This window comes from Vicugna pacos, chromosome 17 (assembly GCF_048564905.1).
Source record: "Vicugna pacos chromosome 17, VicPac4, whole genome shotgun sequence".
Classification (NCBI taxonomy): Eukaryota; Metazoa; Chordata; class Mammalia; order Artiodactyla; family Camelidae; genus Vicugna; species Vicugna pacos.
Genome location: NC_133003.1, coordinates 16,170,737 through 16,185,585, shown reverse-complemented (window position 1 = coordinate 16,185,585; position 14,849 = coordinate 16,170,737). Strand labels below are relative to the sequence as shown.

Genomic DNA, 14,849 nt, shown 5'->3' with positions numbered 1-14,849 from the left:
TAATGTGCCACCCCCTTTTTGCTTTTTTTCATGCTGTTCCCTTTGTCCAGGACACAACTCATTCTTAGCTGTCCTCCCTTCCAGCCCTTCTCTCCATCCACTGCTTGTCGATCCCTCTGTCAAGGTTCAGCTCCAGCAGTACTTACTCTGCAGTGAGGACATTGAGCTAAGTGGCTGGGGTTTCTGTCTCAGCCCTACTTCTTGTTACTTGAACATTACCTTGTGCCTCAATTTCGTATCTGAAAAGAAAAGGAATTCTTCTCCTTCCTTCTTCCCCCTCCTCTCCCTCCTTCCCCTCCTCTCTCTCCCCTCCTCCCTCTTCTCCTCCTCCTTCCTCTCCTCCTTCTCCTCCATCATCATCATCATCTCCTGTGGTTTCTCTTTGACAGGCCTCTCAGCTAGCTCTGGGAACCATGTGTTCCAGGTAGTAATTGTGCAGTCCATGTTTACTCTGCACCTCGGATAGAAGAGACTATTTCTTTTGTCCCTTCTGTATGCTTTATGGACATCTGTCCTAGCACTTAAAATACTTGATATAGCTCTTAGCTCAATGCACTGTACTCAGTAACAATAGGCACTTAGTAAAATTGCGCAAATGAGAAAGGGAGAAATCTTACCCTGACTTCAAGTGGATTCCAAAACAAAGACCTCTTGCATTTTGCCAACAGGAGGGGACCATAGAAAATAAGCAGTTCACTAAAATTAAAAGAAATTTAAAGATATCTCATATACAATTGCTGTTTTTAAGTATTCAAATAAATGAAATGCTGGCTGCAGGTCTAGTGGTCCTCTTAGGAACCTTATGTCCCTGCCAGTCCTTTATTTTGCTGATAGCATTTCTTTCTGTTCACTCCCCTCCCCACTCTGGCACAAGGATGAGCATGCTTCTTTCTTACCTGTGGTTTCAATATTGTGGAGGTATGGGACCAATACAGAGTTGGGACTTGCAATGAGTGCCGAAGATGGAAAGAATTGTTCAAGAAAGGAAGCCAGAGCAGAACCATGGGGTTCAGAAAGATAGAGGTTGCAGGCTCAGGACCCAGGCAGAACAGTAAGCACCACGCAGGTGATGGGGAGATGGGGCACAAAGCCCTTGGCTGGTTAATGAGAGCATTGTTACATGTGCGGGGACAGTTTGTGTAAAGCCGTGGACCAAATAGGACTCCCAGGTACACCACAGTGCCTGGAATTAGAAGGAATCATAGATGTCTTGTTAGTGAGTCCATACACTGCATGGGGATCCTCTTGACTGCAGCTTTTCCTTCTCACCTTCTATACTTGCTGTCATAGAAACACTGTTGCCTTGATTCATTCAACAGGTGTGGATTGTCACAGGGCTGTATTGGGCATCTGCTGAGGTAGTAGGAAGAAAAGAATTTTGCAGAGTTGCTAATGTACCATAAAGATCTTCTGTTTTCCCCGAAAATCTCCTTTCTATTGGAAAACAGTTGCTTTTTACCTAACCAGTGTTCCTCTTACTGAAACTCATATCTTTTTCATGCTATTTTAGGCAGTGGGCAATTTTTGTACATCAGAGACACATTCTGGTATAGCCTTGGATGCTAACTTAATTCTAACACTTTCTCAGCAAATGAAGCAGTTGACTTTATAACTTGGATTAAGTTATTTTTATATTGTGTATGTATTGTGACCACTGGGGTTCAAATTTTCTCAGGGAAGAAGTATAATGCCTGCTTATAAGAAGGATTCTGTAGATCTTTGTAAAATGACCAGATCTAAAATTCTCTGTGCAATAGCTGCTAAAATCTTAATATTGCCTACCCCCCCTTTTTTGTGTGAAAAATGTCTTTATATGTGTACCTTTACCTGTAAGACTTCTAAGTTCTCTGCAAGAGGATTAGCAAGGATTGCACGCAAGGGCAAACATCTCAGTGAGAAACATTACAAATATTCTTGCTTTCAGCATAGACATAATATCATGCCATAACTAAACATTATGAAACCATTTCCTTTTGAGGCTGATACACTGAACCAGTAATTTGAAATTCAGCTCAATGTTAGAGGCCTTTCATTTAAAATGACTGTTGTTCGTCCACTAGACTGGTAAATTATGTAAGTCATAAGAAACAAAAAAGCTTTGTAGTCTAGTGCTCCGTCATGAACAAATGAGAAATCTGTAACTCCTAACCAGCATTGTTGGAAAGCTACCAAATGTCCACCATCTATTTTGAATTTGTACACAAGTTGGCCAGAAGCAGCCTATTCAAAGAATCAAATATGAATTATTAAAAAAAAAAAGAAGGCAGGGGTAAGATGGAATTGGGGTAGGGGTCAAGTTCAGGTCTGTAGTGGCAGAATTTTAAGATGACCTTCAAGACTCCCAGCCTCTGGTGTATACACACCTTATTCAATTAAACACTGATTTTGTGCTGCTGTGAAGGGATATTACAGATGTCATTAAAGTCCCGAACTAGTTGACCTTAAAATACAGAGATTATCTGAATGGGCCATTTAAATTTGGTCTAGAGATCAGAGACAGGGACATCACAGAGATTTGAAGCTTGAGAAGGATGCTACCTGGAGGAGATTCTCCATTGCTGGTTTTGGAGATGGAGGGGGCCATGGACAAGGAGAAAAGGCCACGCAGCTTGTGTTTGGTTCTTTAGGAATACTCCTCCTTGGCTCCCAGCTGCCATGCTGTGAGAGGCCAAGCCACATGGAGAGGGCAGTGTACTGGGTGATCCTTGAATCATCTGAGTCCAGATACCAGACATGTGAAAAAGAAGCCTTCAGTTACAGCCCCCAAGCTGTTCTGTCAACCCCAGACTTTGTGTCTTCCCAGCTGAGGCCTCAACATCAGGGACAAAGACAAGCCATGTCCACTGTGCCCTCTCCAGATTAACCATCTGTAGAATCCATGCATGTCATAAAGTAGTTACTGCTTTATGACATTACATTCAGCGTTTAGGGTTGGTTTGTTATACAGCAACAGGTAACCCAAATAAACATTTTTATAAAATGCTATGGAAGCTAAATTTAAAAAAAGATGCACAGAATATAAGCAGAAATCACATAGGGTCACTCCCATGCTACTCTGTTGGTCAAAGCAGCACAAACCTGCCCAGATTCAAGAAGGGAGAACGCAGACTCCACTTCTCAAAGAGAGGAGACTCAAAGAATTTGGGAGTCATTAAAAAAAAAAAACTTTACATTTTGAAATAATTTTGGCCTTACAGAAAATTTGCAAAAATAGGACAAAGAATTTTAATATGCTCTTCACCCAGCATCCACTAATGTTGACATCTTATGGAGCCATAGAACAGTTATCAAAAGCAGGAAATTAACATTGATATAATAGTATTCACTGATCTGCAGATCTTACTCCAGTTATGCCAGATTACCCAGTAATGTCTTTTTTCTGGTCCAGGGTCTAATACCAGATTCTGCAGTACATTTGGCTTTCATGTCTCTTTCATCTACTCCAGTCTGGGACAGTGTTCACTCACCCCTTGTCTTTCATGATGTAACACTTTTGAAGTGACCAGGTTATTATTTTTGTAAGATTCCCCTCAGGCTTGCCTAACATTTACTCATGATTAGATTGAGGTTATGCATTTTTGCCCAGAGTACCTGAGAATTGAGGATGTGCCCTCCTTAGTGCATTGATATCAGGGTGAACGAGATGTCATGATGTCTTATTCCTGGTGACGTGAAGCATGCTCATTGGGTTAAGGTGGTCCCTGACAGGTTTCTCCACTGTAAGTGTCTTGTGGACAGGTCCTTTGACACTGTAAAAATAGTCTGTCATCATATTTGGGTGGGGCCATATTTTTGAACTGCCAGCTTTTTTTTTGTCTTTAGATCCGGCAGATATAAACTTAATCTTTTCATTTTTGTCGTTTTCTTGTCAGTGATTTGTGGCTGTTTGCAGGCTGGCTCTGGTCTGTGGGCTACGTTTTGAGCAGTAGTGTTCTAGATGACACTTCTTCACCAGTTCAGTTTTCCTACTGCTGTCAGATCAGAATTTGAATAGCAAATCCACCTGTGTCATTCTTCTGCTTAAAATCCATCAGAGGCTTCCTGTACTTCTGGGTGAAAACCAACCTTAGCATGACAGTCAAGGCTACATCATTCTGCTCCGTCTGTCACATTGTCCCTTTACTAGTTAGACTGCGTCACTTCTCACCACCCTCTGTGTAGGCACACCTGTTTCCTCCACATGGTGTAACTGGCCAGTCCCCTGTCTTCAAGGCTCATGGACACCTTTTCTCAGTAGTCTAGGCTCATAGCTTTTCCCCATGTCTCATCCCGTATGTCCTGTGCAGATACCTTGGATAGAAGTTGATTTTTGTTTTTATATTTGGTTATGTATCTCTTAATCTGTTTAACTCTGAGCTTTAGCACATGAAATTTGAGCTTAAGATTAGCCCATAGTTGGGGTTCAGTAGTACTAATCCTAAATTGAGATAGTTTCTAAGAAAAGTACTACGTGTGGTCTCCTGTGACAGGATGGGTTCCAGAAATGTGGAGATGGTGGGTGGAAAGCCCTTTGGGGAAGACAGGGTCCCTGATGGACAGGGTCAGTCAACAGAGACTATGGCTCTAGACTTCTAGCCCTTCTTTGTGTGTTGTCTTTACCCCATGGATAGATTAAAAACTTCAAGCCAGGAAGGAAATCCAAGACAGTGCAGCCCCCTGGATGGACCCTCATGTCTATCTCCATAGGCCTGCTTTGTCACTGTTGGGGACCGCTTTCTTTGTCTTGAGAAACTGAGCAGAGAGCTGGCGGATATCCTCTCCCTGCATCTTTTCCTGTGTTTTAAATTTCAAAGGAAAGTTTACAAAAATGTAAATAATGGTTAGAAACTCAGCCTAACCTATTGCTGTAGCTCTCTGAACAGAAGTAGAATGATCACCCTGTTCCAGATTTTCCTAAGTTGTAACTAGTCTTTTGTATCTAAATATTGCTAGACTTACTTTATATTTAGTGCTATTTTCAAAATATATGAAATATAATTGTGTCAGAAAAGAGAAAACCAAGGTCACCATGATTCCCTAAGTCACCACTGATAACTTTACCTCAAAAGCAATTGTTCTTTCTTATATCAAAGGTGTTGACCTATTATTTAGAGTATACATTTAAATTCTTATAGTATTCATAGCATATTTTATGATAAAATCTTATAAATTTGTGTAATAGCTTCCACAGATAAATCTCAACTATTTATCAGAATTTAAATATATATTTTAAATGACTTACCAAGCATCAATAGATACATTAAAAATTTTATCAATAAATAAAATAATATATCAGTAAAGTAAAAAAAGTTCTCAACATCAGTGGCAACATTTACTTTAAGAATAGGAGGGAATTAGAATTTGAAGTAATGTAGCCTAAAGCTTTTCCTAAATTCATTCAAAATCTTCTAATTTAAATAGCACCTCTTTTAATTATATAAGCCTTTCACCACACACAATCTAATCATTAAATTACACTGCTTAAAGGAACAAGAACCCCCCCCCCCAAAAAAGAAAACCAAAGGTAAAGTAGTCCTAGTAACGGAATTTTGAAAGGGCAGTATATTTCAGTGTAATCATACGAAATTACTTAAACACAGTATGCTTACATGGCTAACACAAAGGAAGAAAAGTGTACTGTAATGCAGGTAATATCTTCACAATCCTTTGAAGATTTGGGATAATTTCAAAAAGATCTCTACTTTGTTTTTGGTTTTAAAAAATTCAGATATGTCTTTTAACTTTTACTATCCTTCAGCCTGTTCATAAACCATAGAAATCTCATTCTTTTAGAGTTAGGAAATAACTGTCTTATGTAGTAAAATGATACTGGTCATTTAAATAAGGGGGGGCCAACCACAACAGAGCCCCAAATAAGGTAGCGTTTTGCCTCATGATTTTCCGAAGTCTGCTATGATGATTGAAGACTTGCTACTTTATCAATTCCCTGAAAATTTGTTTAGAGGTAAGCCTGGTCCTCACTGGTCTACAGGGACCTGAGCCCTGGACCTGCTCTCCAGGGTACCAGATCACTCAGCGCACATCAAGGGTGTGATGGTTTGAGAATGGGGGCCTCTAACTAGACCTGTGGTGGTATGAGGGGAGACTCTTAAAGTAAACAGGTTGATTTTTAAATATAAAAATTTAAGAACATATTGAAGACAAATGACTGTGGTCTCCCAAACAATCTAAAATCTGTGGATTTCAGATGGTTTATCTACAACTTGCAGTTAAAAAAAAAGCATTTTATGTCACTACCCATATACAGACCTATAAGTGAAATAAAAATGCCACGAAACAATAATACTATGTGTGCTTTAGAGTTCTTTGGGAATTACATTTAAGGTTAGTTCACGAGTCACAGAAAATGTCACAGAAAAAAAATTTTTTTTTTTTTTTGCATCAGAGGTGATTTTACCTTGAGTTTCTTTTTTTTTTTTTTTTTACCAGATGTGGCTTTAAATTATGTGTTAGTTAAATCAAAGAACAAAATTGTTACGATTGACTGTGTTCAGAAGAATGTAAGTACCAAAGTGTTAGAATTTAAAGTTAAAGGAGATTCTTATTGAAAAAAAGAAGGAAAAAAAAAAAAGAGAGAGAGAGAAATACTTAAGAGGTAGTCCAGGCCAGCCTGCTCATCATGCAGAGACCCAGAGAAGAACTAGCTGCAATTATAAAGAATGATTTAAGGTCATTTATGTAGTCATAGGTTAGTAATAGAATACATTTTAAGATATTGTTATGAAAAGTCTGGTATTGTAAGTGGCTGCTTCTGAGTTTGAATGTTGGGGTGAGCTGTGATGGGGGAGCTATAATGTTTAGGTACCATGGGGAAGTAGTGGTACCCGTGTCCCTGTGACTTTCTTGGCTTTGGTTGCTAGGTCATCTCAAAGATGTATGTGCTTGGCTCTTTCAACCTATGTCATAAAAAGACCAATTTAGGAAGTAATACTGTCAATGTCTTGGAAGTTGAGGAAGATAATTAAGTATGTGCTAGCTTAAAGTTGTGCTTGGTCTTGAGTCTATGCATTTCCCATCCTGTCCAGGCAGGTCTAGGGAGCTCCACCCTCATATCTTAGCCTTCAGTAGCCCAGGAAAGTGAGAGAATGCAAACGAATTAAATATTTGTAGTCAAAATCTTGTCCCTCTAATATATAGAGACTACAGAAAACATCCCGTTTATTTTTTGCTAGATACTGAGGTAGGGCTTGCTAAGTGCTTCAGTCTTTCGGAAATCTCTCTGTATCATAATTTCCTTTAACAGATATTTGTAAAACACTGTGATCTTTTTTTGGCTAGTCTCATAGCTTTTCTTTTATCAATGTGTTATCATAGACAGACAAGCTCCAGGGAGGCCAGATGATAAATTTCCTTTCTATACGCCTGGCATTTTCTCTGAAATAGACAAACAGCACATACCTACAATGAAAGCAACGTGCTTGCCTTAAGTGTTGTAGTTTATCCTACAAAGTAAATTCTGATAAAGTTAAGGAATCTGATTTTTTTTTTTAACTGAAGCAGGATCAGCAGGTTATAGCTTGTGGGCCAAATATGGGACACTGCCTGTTTTTGTAAATAGAATTATATTGTAAATTTTGTAAATAAAATTATTTATGCCTGTTTTTACATTATAGTGACAGAGGTAAGTAGTATCTAGTATAGCTATAGAGACTATGTGACCTGCAAAGCCTACTGTCTGGTCCTTTACAGAAAAAAACAGTTTACTGACCCCTGGACTGAAGGAATATTGAAAGACTGAAGTATTGTTCTTTCAAAAACTATCACTTTTAGGTCAAGGCTATTTTCCCTTAAATTGAATGAAAAAATTCTTCTGCTACAAATAGATGACAGTCTATAACTAAGTTTGATGAGAGAAACTGCCTAGAAAGTATTGGGCAATTGGTGTCTACTTTTTTTTTCCTCAAAGTTAAAGATCATTGAAAATCATTGTACATTAAATCATTAATGCCGAGAAGATAACTAATGAGGCATGTATGAAAGATTACAGTGTGGCACACTTATAATTTAACTGCACAGGGAAGATTGGCTATCTTATTTCAGCCGGCATTGCCTACTTTGATAGTCTTCGTAATTGTGAATTTTCATAAATTTTTACATTTATAAATACCAGTCTATTTGAGATTTTACTTACTACAGATCTATAAGGCTCTGCTAATAGTCATTTGCAAAGATGCCCCATTTTTTTTGTTTAATAGATGTAGTTCAGTTTATTAAAAAATACATATTTAATCATACTATTTCTCAATCACAGAATTTGAGCAATAAAACGTGGGGCTGCAGTGCCTGATATCAGGGTAGCAGTTGAAATATGAGTTACCTAATGTGTGGTTATCTTTTAATTTTTTTTTTAACAGGCTTGTGGAAGAAAGCAAACTGATCCCACGCATTTTTGAAGTAATTCTGGTAAGAGAAGAAATGTGTGTCTGATATTCAACTGCATTTAAAATTTTTTTAAAGTTTTGACCACATTGTATGGTTGGGTTCTAACCCTAACTCTGTGTGGAAGGATTGTGTGTTCATCATGTCACTTAACATTTTTGGTCCTCAGTTTCCTTGACTGAGTGAGTCCTTGTCTTGTCTGAACCCTTGTCCAGCTCTGATTTGTATAGGGACATTGTTTAATGACCTTCCCACTTTCCAAAAATCCTTTGCATTTTATTTGTGTTGTGTTAAAAAGTGTGTTATCAAACATAGAAGAATATTTTATCTGAGGTTGGTTTGTGGAAGAAGGGCAGAATGATGATCTCTGTGCTTCAGTGTGAATTTTCAGAATGAAGCTCTCTGACTTTGCGGTCACTGGGTCAGATGACAGCTTTATACCTGTGGGCAGGAAGTTGTCTTTTTCAGAATGTAGAATAGCTTAGCTTCCATACACTATTTTTTTTCTATTCACGGAATGCAGCCTGATTGAAAACCACCTGTTAAAGAAAACAACTTTCCTCTCTGATTCCTATGAGGAGAGAATAAAATGGAATATAGGATTGGCTTTTCTTACCCTTGATAAATTCCTACTTATACTAAATGTAAGTCTGAGAATTAGACTGAAAACTGACTTGGTGTTGATAGCAAGGGAGAGCCCTTAGCCAAAGAAATGTTTTCGTGCACCCTGCTGTGTTGTCCCCCTTCACCAACAACCTTCCCTCCATAGCTAACTGACAGCACAAGGGACAAAGGAGGGGACACGTCCCCAGCCAGATCAGCCTGCCCTACCTTGGTCCTTGCAGAACAACGGCTGTTACAGTCTGATAACCCTACACCTGGAAAATTAACTCTCTTTACTATCCTAAAATATTAATCTCTAAGCTGTTTGTGTGCTGATAGGACTATGTGGTGAAAACATCATTTTTCTTAGCCGCAGATCACCCTTGTTCTTTGAGGAGAGCTGTTGGGTTTGCTAAGTCATTTGAATTTGGTGGGGAGCAGGATTGAGAGGGGGTCATATTCCCACATCATGAGCAAGTGACAATAAGGTGACACAGAGCAGCTGTGCTAAGAGGATTGAATTGCTTCGAATAGTTACAGGGGATTTTAGAGGCAGTGTCAGGAGAAGAGAGAGACAGAAAGCAGATGAAGAAACACGGAAGTCACTGGGGAGATTGACGGAAATTTTTAAGCCTGGCCATGTGGTACATGCGTCTCCCTCTTCAGTAGGGTATATGTTACTGGCTAACTTGTCGTGGTGTTGGGTTTGTTGTTGGAGGGCCATGCACAGTGAAGTAAACTGCTGGGTTCCACCGCATGGTTGGACATGGGGCAGGAGCCAGAGCTGTCCCAACTCGGCCACATCCGGCTGGCATTTGAGAAGAAATGTGGGTTACAGACACAGAGAGCCTGAGCCAGAAACAGCCTTGACTTGTGGGTGTGACCCACCCCATTGCTGGGGTAGGAGGGCTGCTGACCTGCTAAGATTCATACAGCTCTTTTTTCTTTTTTTAAATTGAAGGATAGTCAGTTATAATTTGTCAGTTTCTAGTGTGTAGTATAATGTTTCAGGCATACATAATACATACATAGGTTTGTTTTCATGTTCTTTTTCATTGTAGGTTACTAAAAAATACTGAATATAGTTCCCTGTGCTATACAGAAGAAACTTGTTTATCTGTTTTATATATAGTAATTAATATTTGCATCCTATGTTTTTATTTTTTTAGTTTAAAAATTTTTACTTGTTTGGTTATTTTTTAATGGAGGTATTGGGGATTGAACCTGGGACCTCATGCATGCTAAGCATGCACTCTACCACTGAGCTATTTCCCTCCCCTACAGCTCCTTTTGTCACTGATAAATAGTTATCATCCCATCCTTTGACGGTCATCTCAAAGTCTAAAATCCCTACACCTGGAAAATTCTTCCTCGTAGGTTCCTAAAACTCCTCCATCCTTGATGAATCATTGTATGACGAGCACTTAGCAAAGCTTCATCTTTGACAACTGTTTAATTAATCAATGCCACGATTTAAACCCTTGTGACTGTGTTGTACCTGTTGTGGGGGGTGGGTGGAGGTGACATAGACTCCCCAGGTCAGGATTTCAGCTGGTCCTGAGCCGTGTGACCTCAAAGGCATTTCTAGGGTGATGCTCTTTCTCCAGCCAGAACAGATAGCTCTCATACTCAAGTTTCTTGCAGGCTCTTATTTTAAAAAGAGGTCCTGCTGCTAGAAAAAAAGTAAAGAGAAAAAAAGTTGGAAATCACTGCTTTTTGGAACAGGACTTTTTGACATCCTAAAGAACATTATTGAATCCCTAGTCTACTTTTGTTTTTCTTAAGTTAAATAATCTCAACTTTTTTCTCTGTATAAATACATTTTTAATCAATGAAGTGTCTATGTAGCAGTTATCCTGTGAACTATTTATTACCTTGTCCTTCCTAAATTTTTCTCACTGAGCTAGACTAATAAGAGTATTTTATTGATTTTATGCTGTACATTTTTTTCTGTATTTGTACATTTCTGAAACTAGGCTATACTTTCTAAACCAATGACATTTTACAGTTGCTTTCAGCCAAGTGACCTCGTTGTCATTGCCTTAACCAATTCATCTCAGTTTTCTTTTTCTTTTTATAAGTGCCCAAGAGTGGTGTATTATAAAATTTATGTCTGGGTAAGTTTAAAAGCGCTCTTTCAATAGAAATGAAATGAAAATTCTAAGTAATAAGAAACCATGCTGTAGTTTAATTGGCAGCATTTTTCTTTCTTAGTGTTTGATAAACTAATGGTGTATCTTAGAACTGATGGAGTCCTACATTCAACGAAACATAGGTCAGGTTTGGTTTCTCAGTTCAAAGGTCTTGGTAGTGTCTAGCATGTATAAAGCAGCTTATAGCAATGATGTGATCAGAATGAGACATCATGAAAAGATTGTGTGGGACTCTGCATGCTTGACTTATGTCTCCTAACCACATTAAAAAACAAAACAGCATTTGACTTGTTCACCTGGTGGTCTATTGTGACCTCTTGATTTTCTTCTACTCTTAGCCCTTACCTGTTTTCCACCTTCTGTTTGATGAATTAAAGACTGATTACAGCCTTTATAACTTCCTCCTTCCTTTCTAGAGGTCCTCATATGATGTGCTCTTAACCGCAATACATCCTCTCTTAGGTGTTTTTCACCAAGAAAGCATAACTATCTCTTCTGATGGGCTGGAATCACAGTCAGCTTCTGTGTCTTTCCTGCAGGTCTGGAGGAAAATGATGATGAAAAGCTGTATTAGGGGAGGAAGACAATACTGTGAATTCCAGGGGAGAGAGTGATTGACTCTGCTCAGTGTAGGGAGAGGAGTCTCATAGAAGAAGGAACTTTTGTACAGAGCCTTGAGGGGGTTGTCATCGGGAGAGGAGGGTGTTCCAGCCTAGGGGATGGTGAGTACTTCGATGTGCCTGGACCAGGAACATGGAGAGGTGGTAGGGAGTGAGTAGTTTGGGACTCAGTCCTGCAAGGCTTTATACTGTGGTTCTTTCTTATTGGCTTTGCAAATAATTTATGCTCTTCAAAATCCAAATCCTGTAAACAAACCAGTGGTTACCAGTGGGGAGACAGAAGAGGGGAGAGGCGTTATTGGGATAGGGGAGTAAAAGGTACAAACTATTATGTAATAAATAGGCTACAAAGATATATTATATAACATGGGGAATATAGCCAATATTTTGTAATAGCTATAAATGAAATATAACCTTTAAAAAATGTGAATTGCTCTGTTGTGCACCTATAACTTATATAATATTGTACATCAACTATACTTCAGTTTAAAAAAAATTAAAAAATTTCAGGATCCTCTACTTAAACGAACAAACAAAAAATCTTTTTTGAGCCCTTTTGCTGTGTGGGCTATGTGCAGTGAGTGAGAGGGTAGGCTGCCTAGCCCCCCGGGGTTGGGTCTGGGAGAGAATCAGGCTTAGGATCTTGGGCTTATACTAGAAACTTGAAACAGGTTGAAAGCTAGCTTCTGGGAGTTGCCTGCACGTCTCCATCAGCAGGGCTGTTGAGATCAGCCGGAGGGACCACAGGCAGGGAGCCTAGAAGACAGAGCCAGGTTCAGCGGTCTGATCTGAGGGCCCAGGAGTTGTCAGGTCACCCTGAAGGCAGAGAGCAGGCAGAATGTTTTTCATCCTGGGTTCCAGCTGCACGTGTCCCTGCTCTCAGCAGGGTGAGCGGTGGAGAATCCAGGGAGCTGATCACTTACGAAAAGGAGCTGTCACAGCAGCTGGGTGCTGCTTTGTTGGCAGGGCCTACCTGGGTGAGACACTGCATTTTGATTGGTGACATGAGGCAGCTGTGCTGAGAGGGGAGCAGATGCTCAGGCAACATGCATTGAATTAAGCTGAATGGATTCCCGTACAGTCTTTAGGTCTGCGAAACTAAGGTGATCTGGGTCACCTTCATAAATACGGGTTCCTGAGGAAAGTCACCCATGGCTTTGTTTTTGAGTGCAGAGTTGCTGGATGAGCCGGTTGGAAGGCATTCTTCCTCATCTGCTGCTTTCCCAGGAGTAGAAGTTGCTTTTAAATATGTCTTAAGTAGGAGTTTGGATGAATCAGCCTTTGGACTTTGCTATAACTAATTTCTCTTCATTTTGTTCCAGTGGTTTATGTTTTGGCCTACTTCCATAAATCATTTTAATGCCACATAATACAGGGAGAGTATATTTTATTGGAAAAAAAATCTGTATTCATAGCAGATTTTCCAATATGTGCCAAAATATTGCTGTCATGATATTTTATGTGTCTATTCCAAAACAGACAATTAAAGAGCAATTTCATTGGCAAATGTTAACAATAAAATGGAATTAGCAATACACTAGTTTGATGATTACATTGTTTTAACAATTCTCGAGGATAGCAGTGGAAGCAAACATGAGTACATCTTTCAAGTCAGCTGCATCTTTAGAAAAGAGTCTTTACAGACCTTTGGAGCCTAAAGAATTTAATCTTTGAGATACCAGAGTAGTACAGACTGGTAGCCACATCATATTTAAGGAATGTTTCCAATCCTGGGCATTCATCAGGCCTTTACAGTTACTTTGTTCCATTCTAGCTGCAGCTCATCTAATGTGAATTGGTTCTTAGGGTATGTTAGAATGACAAGTTGCTTACAGGTTTAAGAATCTGCAGTCTTATGTCCAGTATGCCATTAAGAAGATTCTGTGCACTTGAGCATGAATTTCTGCTTGACTTAGGAAGCTACTTTAAAAGATACACAAAGAGTCCTTATTTGATGTAGGGCCTTTTCAGCCCGCTTGAGTACCTATCAGGGATTCTGGAGATTGTCAGATGGAGCTCTGTAACTAATTCCTGTTGTATACAAAGATGGTTTTACACACTACTGACATACTGCCATGAAAGTATGTAAATATGTTTTTTTTTCCAGTCAGGTGGGAGTGGGGAAGGAAATGGATTTGCACAGATCTGTTCTTGGTGGCTTGTGTCATAAATATGTATTTGCAAAATAACTCTCTAGGGCTGAGGTGCGGCCTGTTGATACTGCACTGAATGAAATTGCCCGTATAGCAACTGAACTATTGGCTTTAATCAGATCAATACCGTGTTACCAGGTTAGTTGAATAAACAGGGGTTGAAGCTAAGTAAAATAAACATAATAGTAAACTTGGGCTGAAGCATGACTAGTTTCTGTGTAATCAGCCCAACAGGTTTGAAATAAGATGGGCTTTATTAAGATTAAAAACTATATGTTATACCCACTGGAAAAATGCTAAAATAGGGTTTAGGATATCTTTGGCCAATAACAAGCACATATTGGGAGTTTGCTCCATAGGGCTTCTCTCAGGCCAGTGGAATCTTGAGTTTTATCATCGTCATTCTTGTTTCTAGTTTTGCTCCACTTTGAGGAAACAGAGACTGCTCCTTCTTCCTCCTCTCTAAGATGGTCTAGTTCCAAAGCATAGAAGTAGAAAATGATAGGATGTGAAATAATGTCCTTCCCAAGAGTGTAAGCTTTTGTATTTTTTGGTCTTATTCTTCATCGATTGTGGACTTAGACTTGTGAAGAAGTAAGGATAAAATCAGGGCATAGCAAGTGATTGCCACCTCAACGAGAATGAGTTACAAACAGGCAAAGAGAGTTGCCCAGGAAGGTGTAACAGGGGAGAATCAAGAGGAACCAAACCATTGGATTAAATTTTGAAAAGGCAGAAACAGTATAATACTAAAATAAGTATTCTTGTTGGAAGATCACTGAATCTTTGGTGCTTGTATGAGCCTCTCCTCCTGCACTCGTCTCATTGCCTGTGCTGTTGATTAAGTTTCTCCCATAGACCTTCCATGAATATGGTGGCTGGTAGCCACGTAAATAAAGCACACAGAGCACTTGAAACATGGCTAGTCTGCGCTGAGATGC

At 39.3% G+C, this 14,849-nt stretch overlaps 1 protein-coding gene and 1 long non-coding RNA gene across 5 annotated transcripts in view; one reads left to right on the top strand and one right to left on the bottom strand.

Moving 5' to 3' along the window:
- Positions 1–14,849, top strand: part of ULK4 (unc-51 like kinase 4) — a 427,885-nt gene that overhangs the window by 184,764 nt on the left and 228,272 nt on the right. For 3 of the 4 annotated variants that reach the window (XR_012060581.1, XM_072941052.1, XM_072941053.1), the window contains exon 31: positions 8,355–8,403. The exons of the other annotated variant lie outside the window; for it this stretch is intronic. Coding sequence is in view for 2 of the 3 variants with exons in the window: in XM_072941052.1 (XP_072797153.1) it covers positions 8,355–8,403 (49 nt within the window). In the remaining variant the exon portion in view is untranslated. The remainder of the gene's footprint in view (positions 1–8,354; positions 8,404–14,849) is intronic. 4 annotated transcript variants of the gene reach the window in all.
- On the bottom strand, positions 618–2,793 carry LOC140686560 (uncharacterized). The gene is made up of 3 exons (XR_012060387.1): positions 2,539–2,793; positions 897–1,353; positions 618–696 (listed from the first exon to the last, which is right to left on the bottom strand). It is a non-coding gene; the product is annotated as an uncharacterized lncRNA (long non-coding RNA).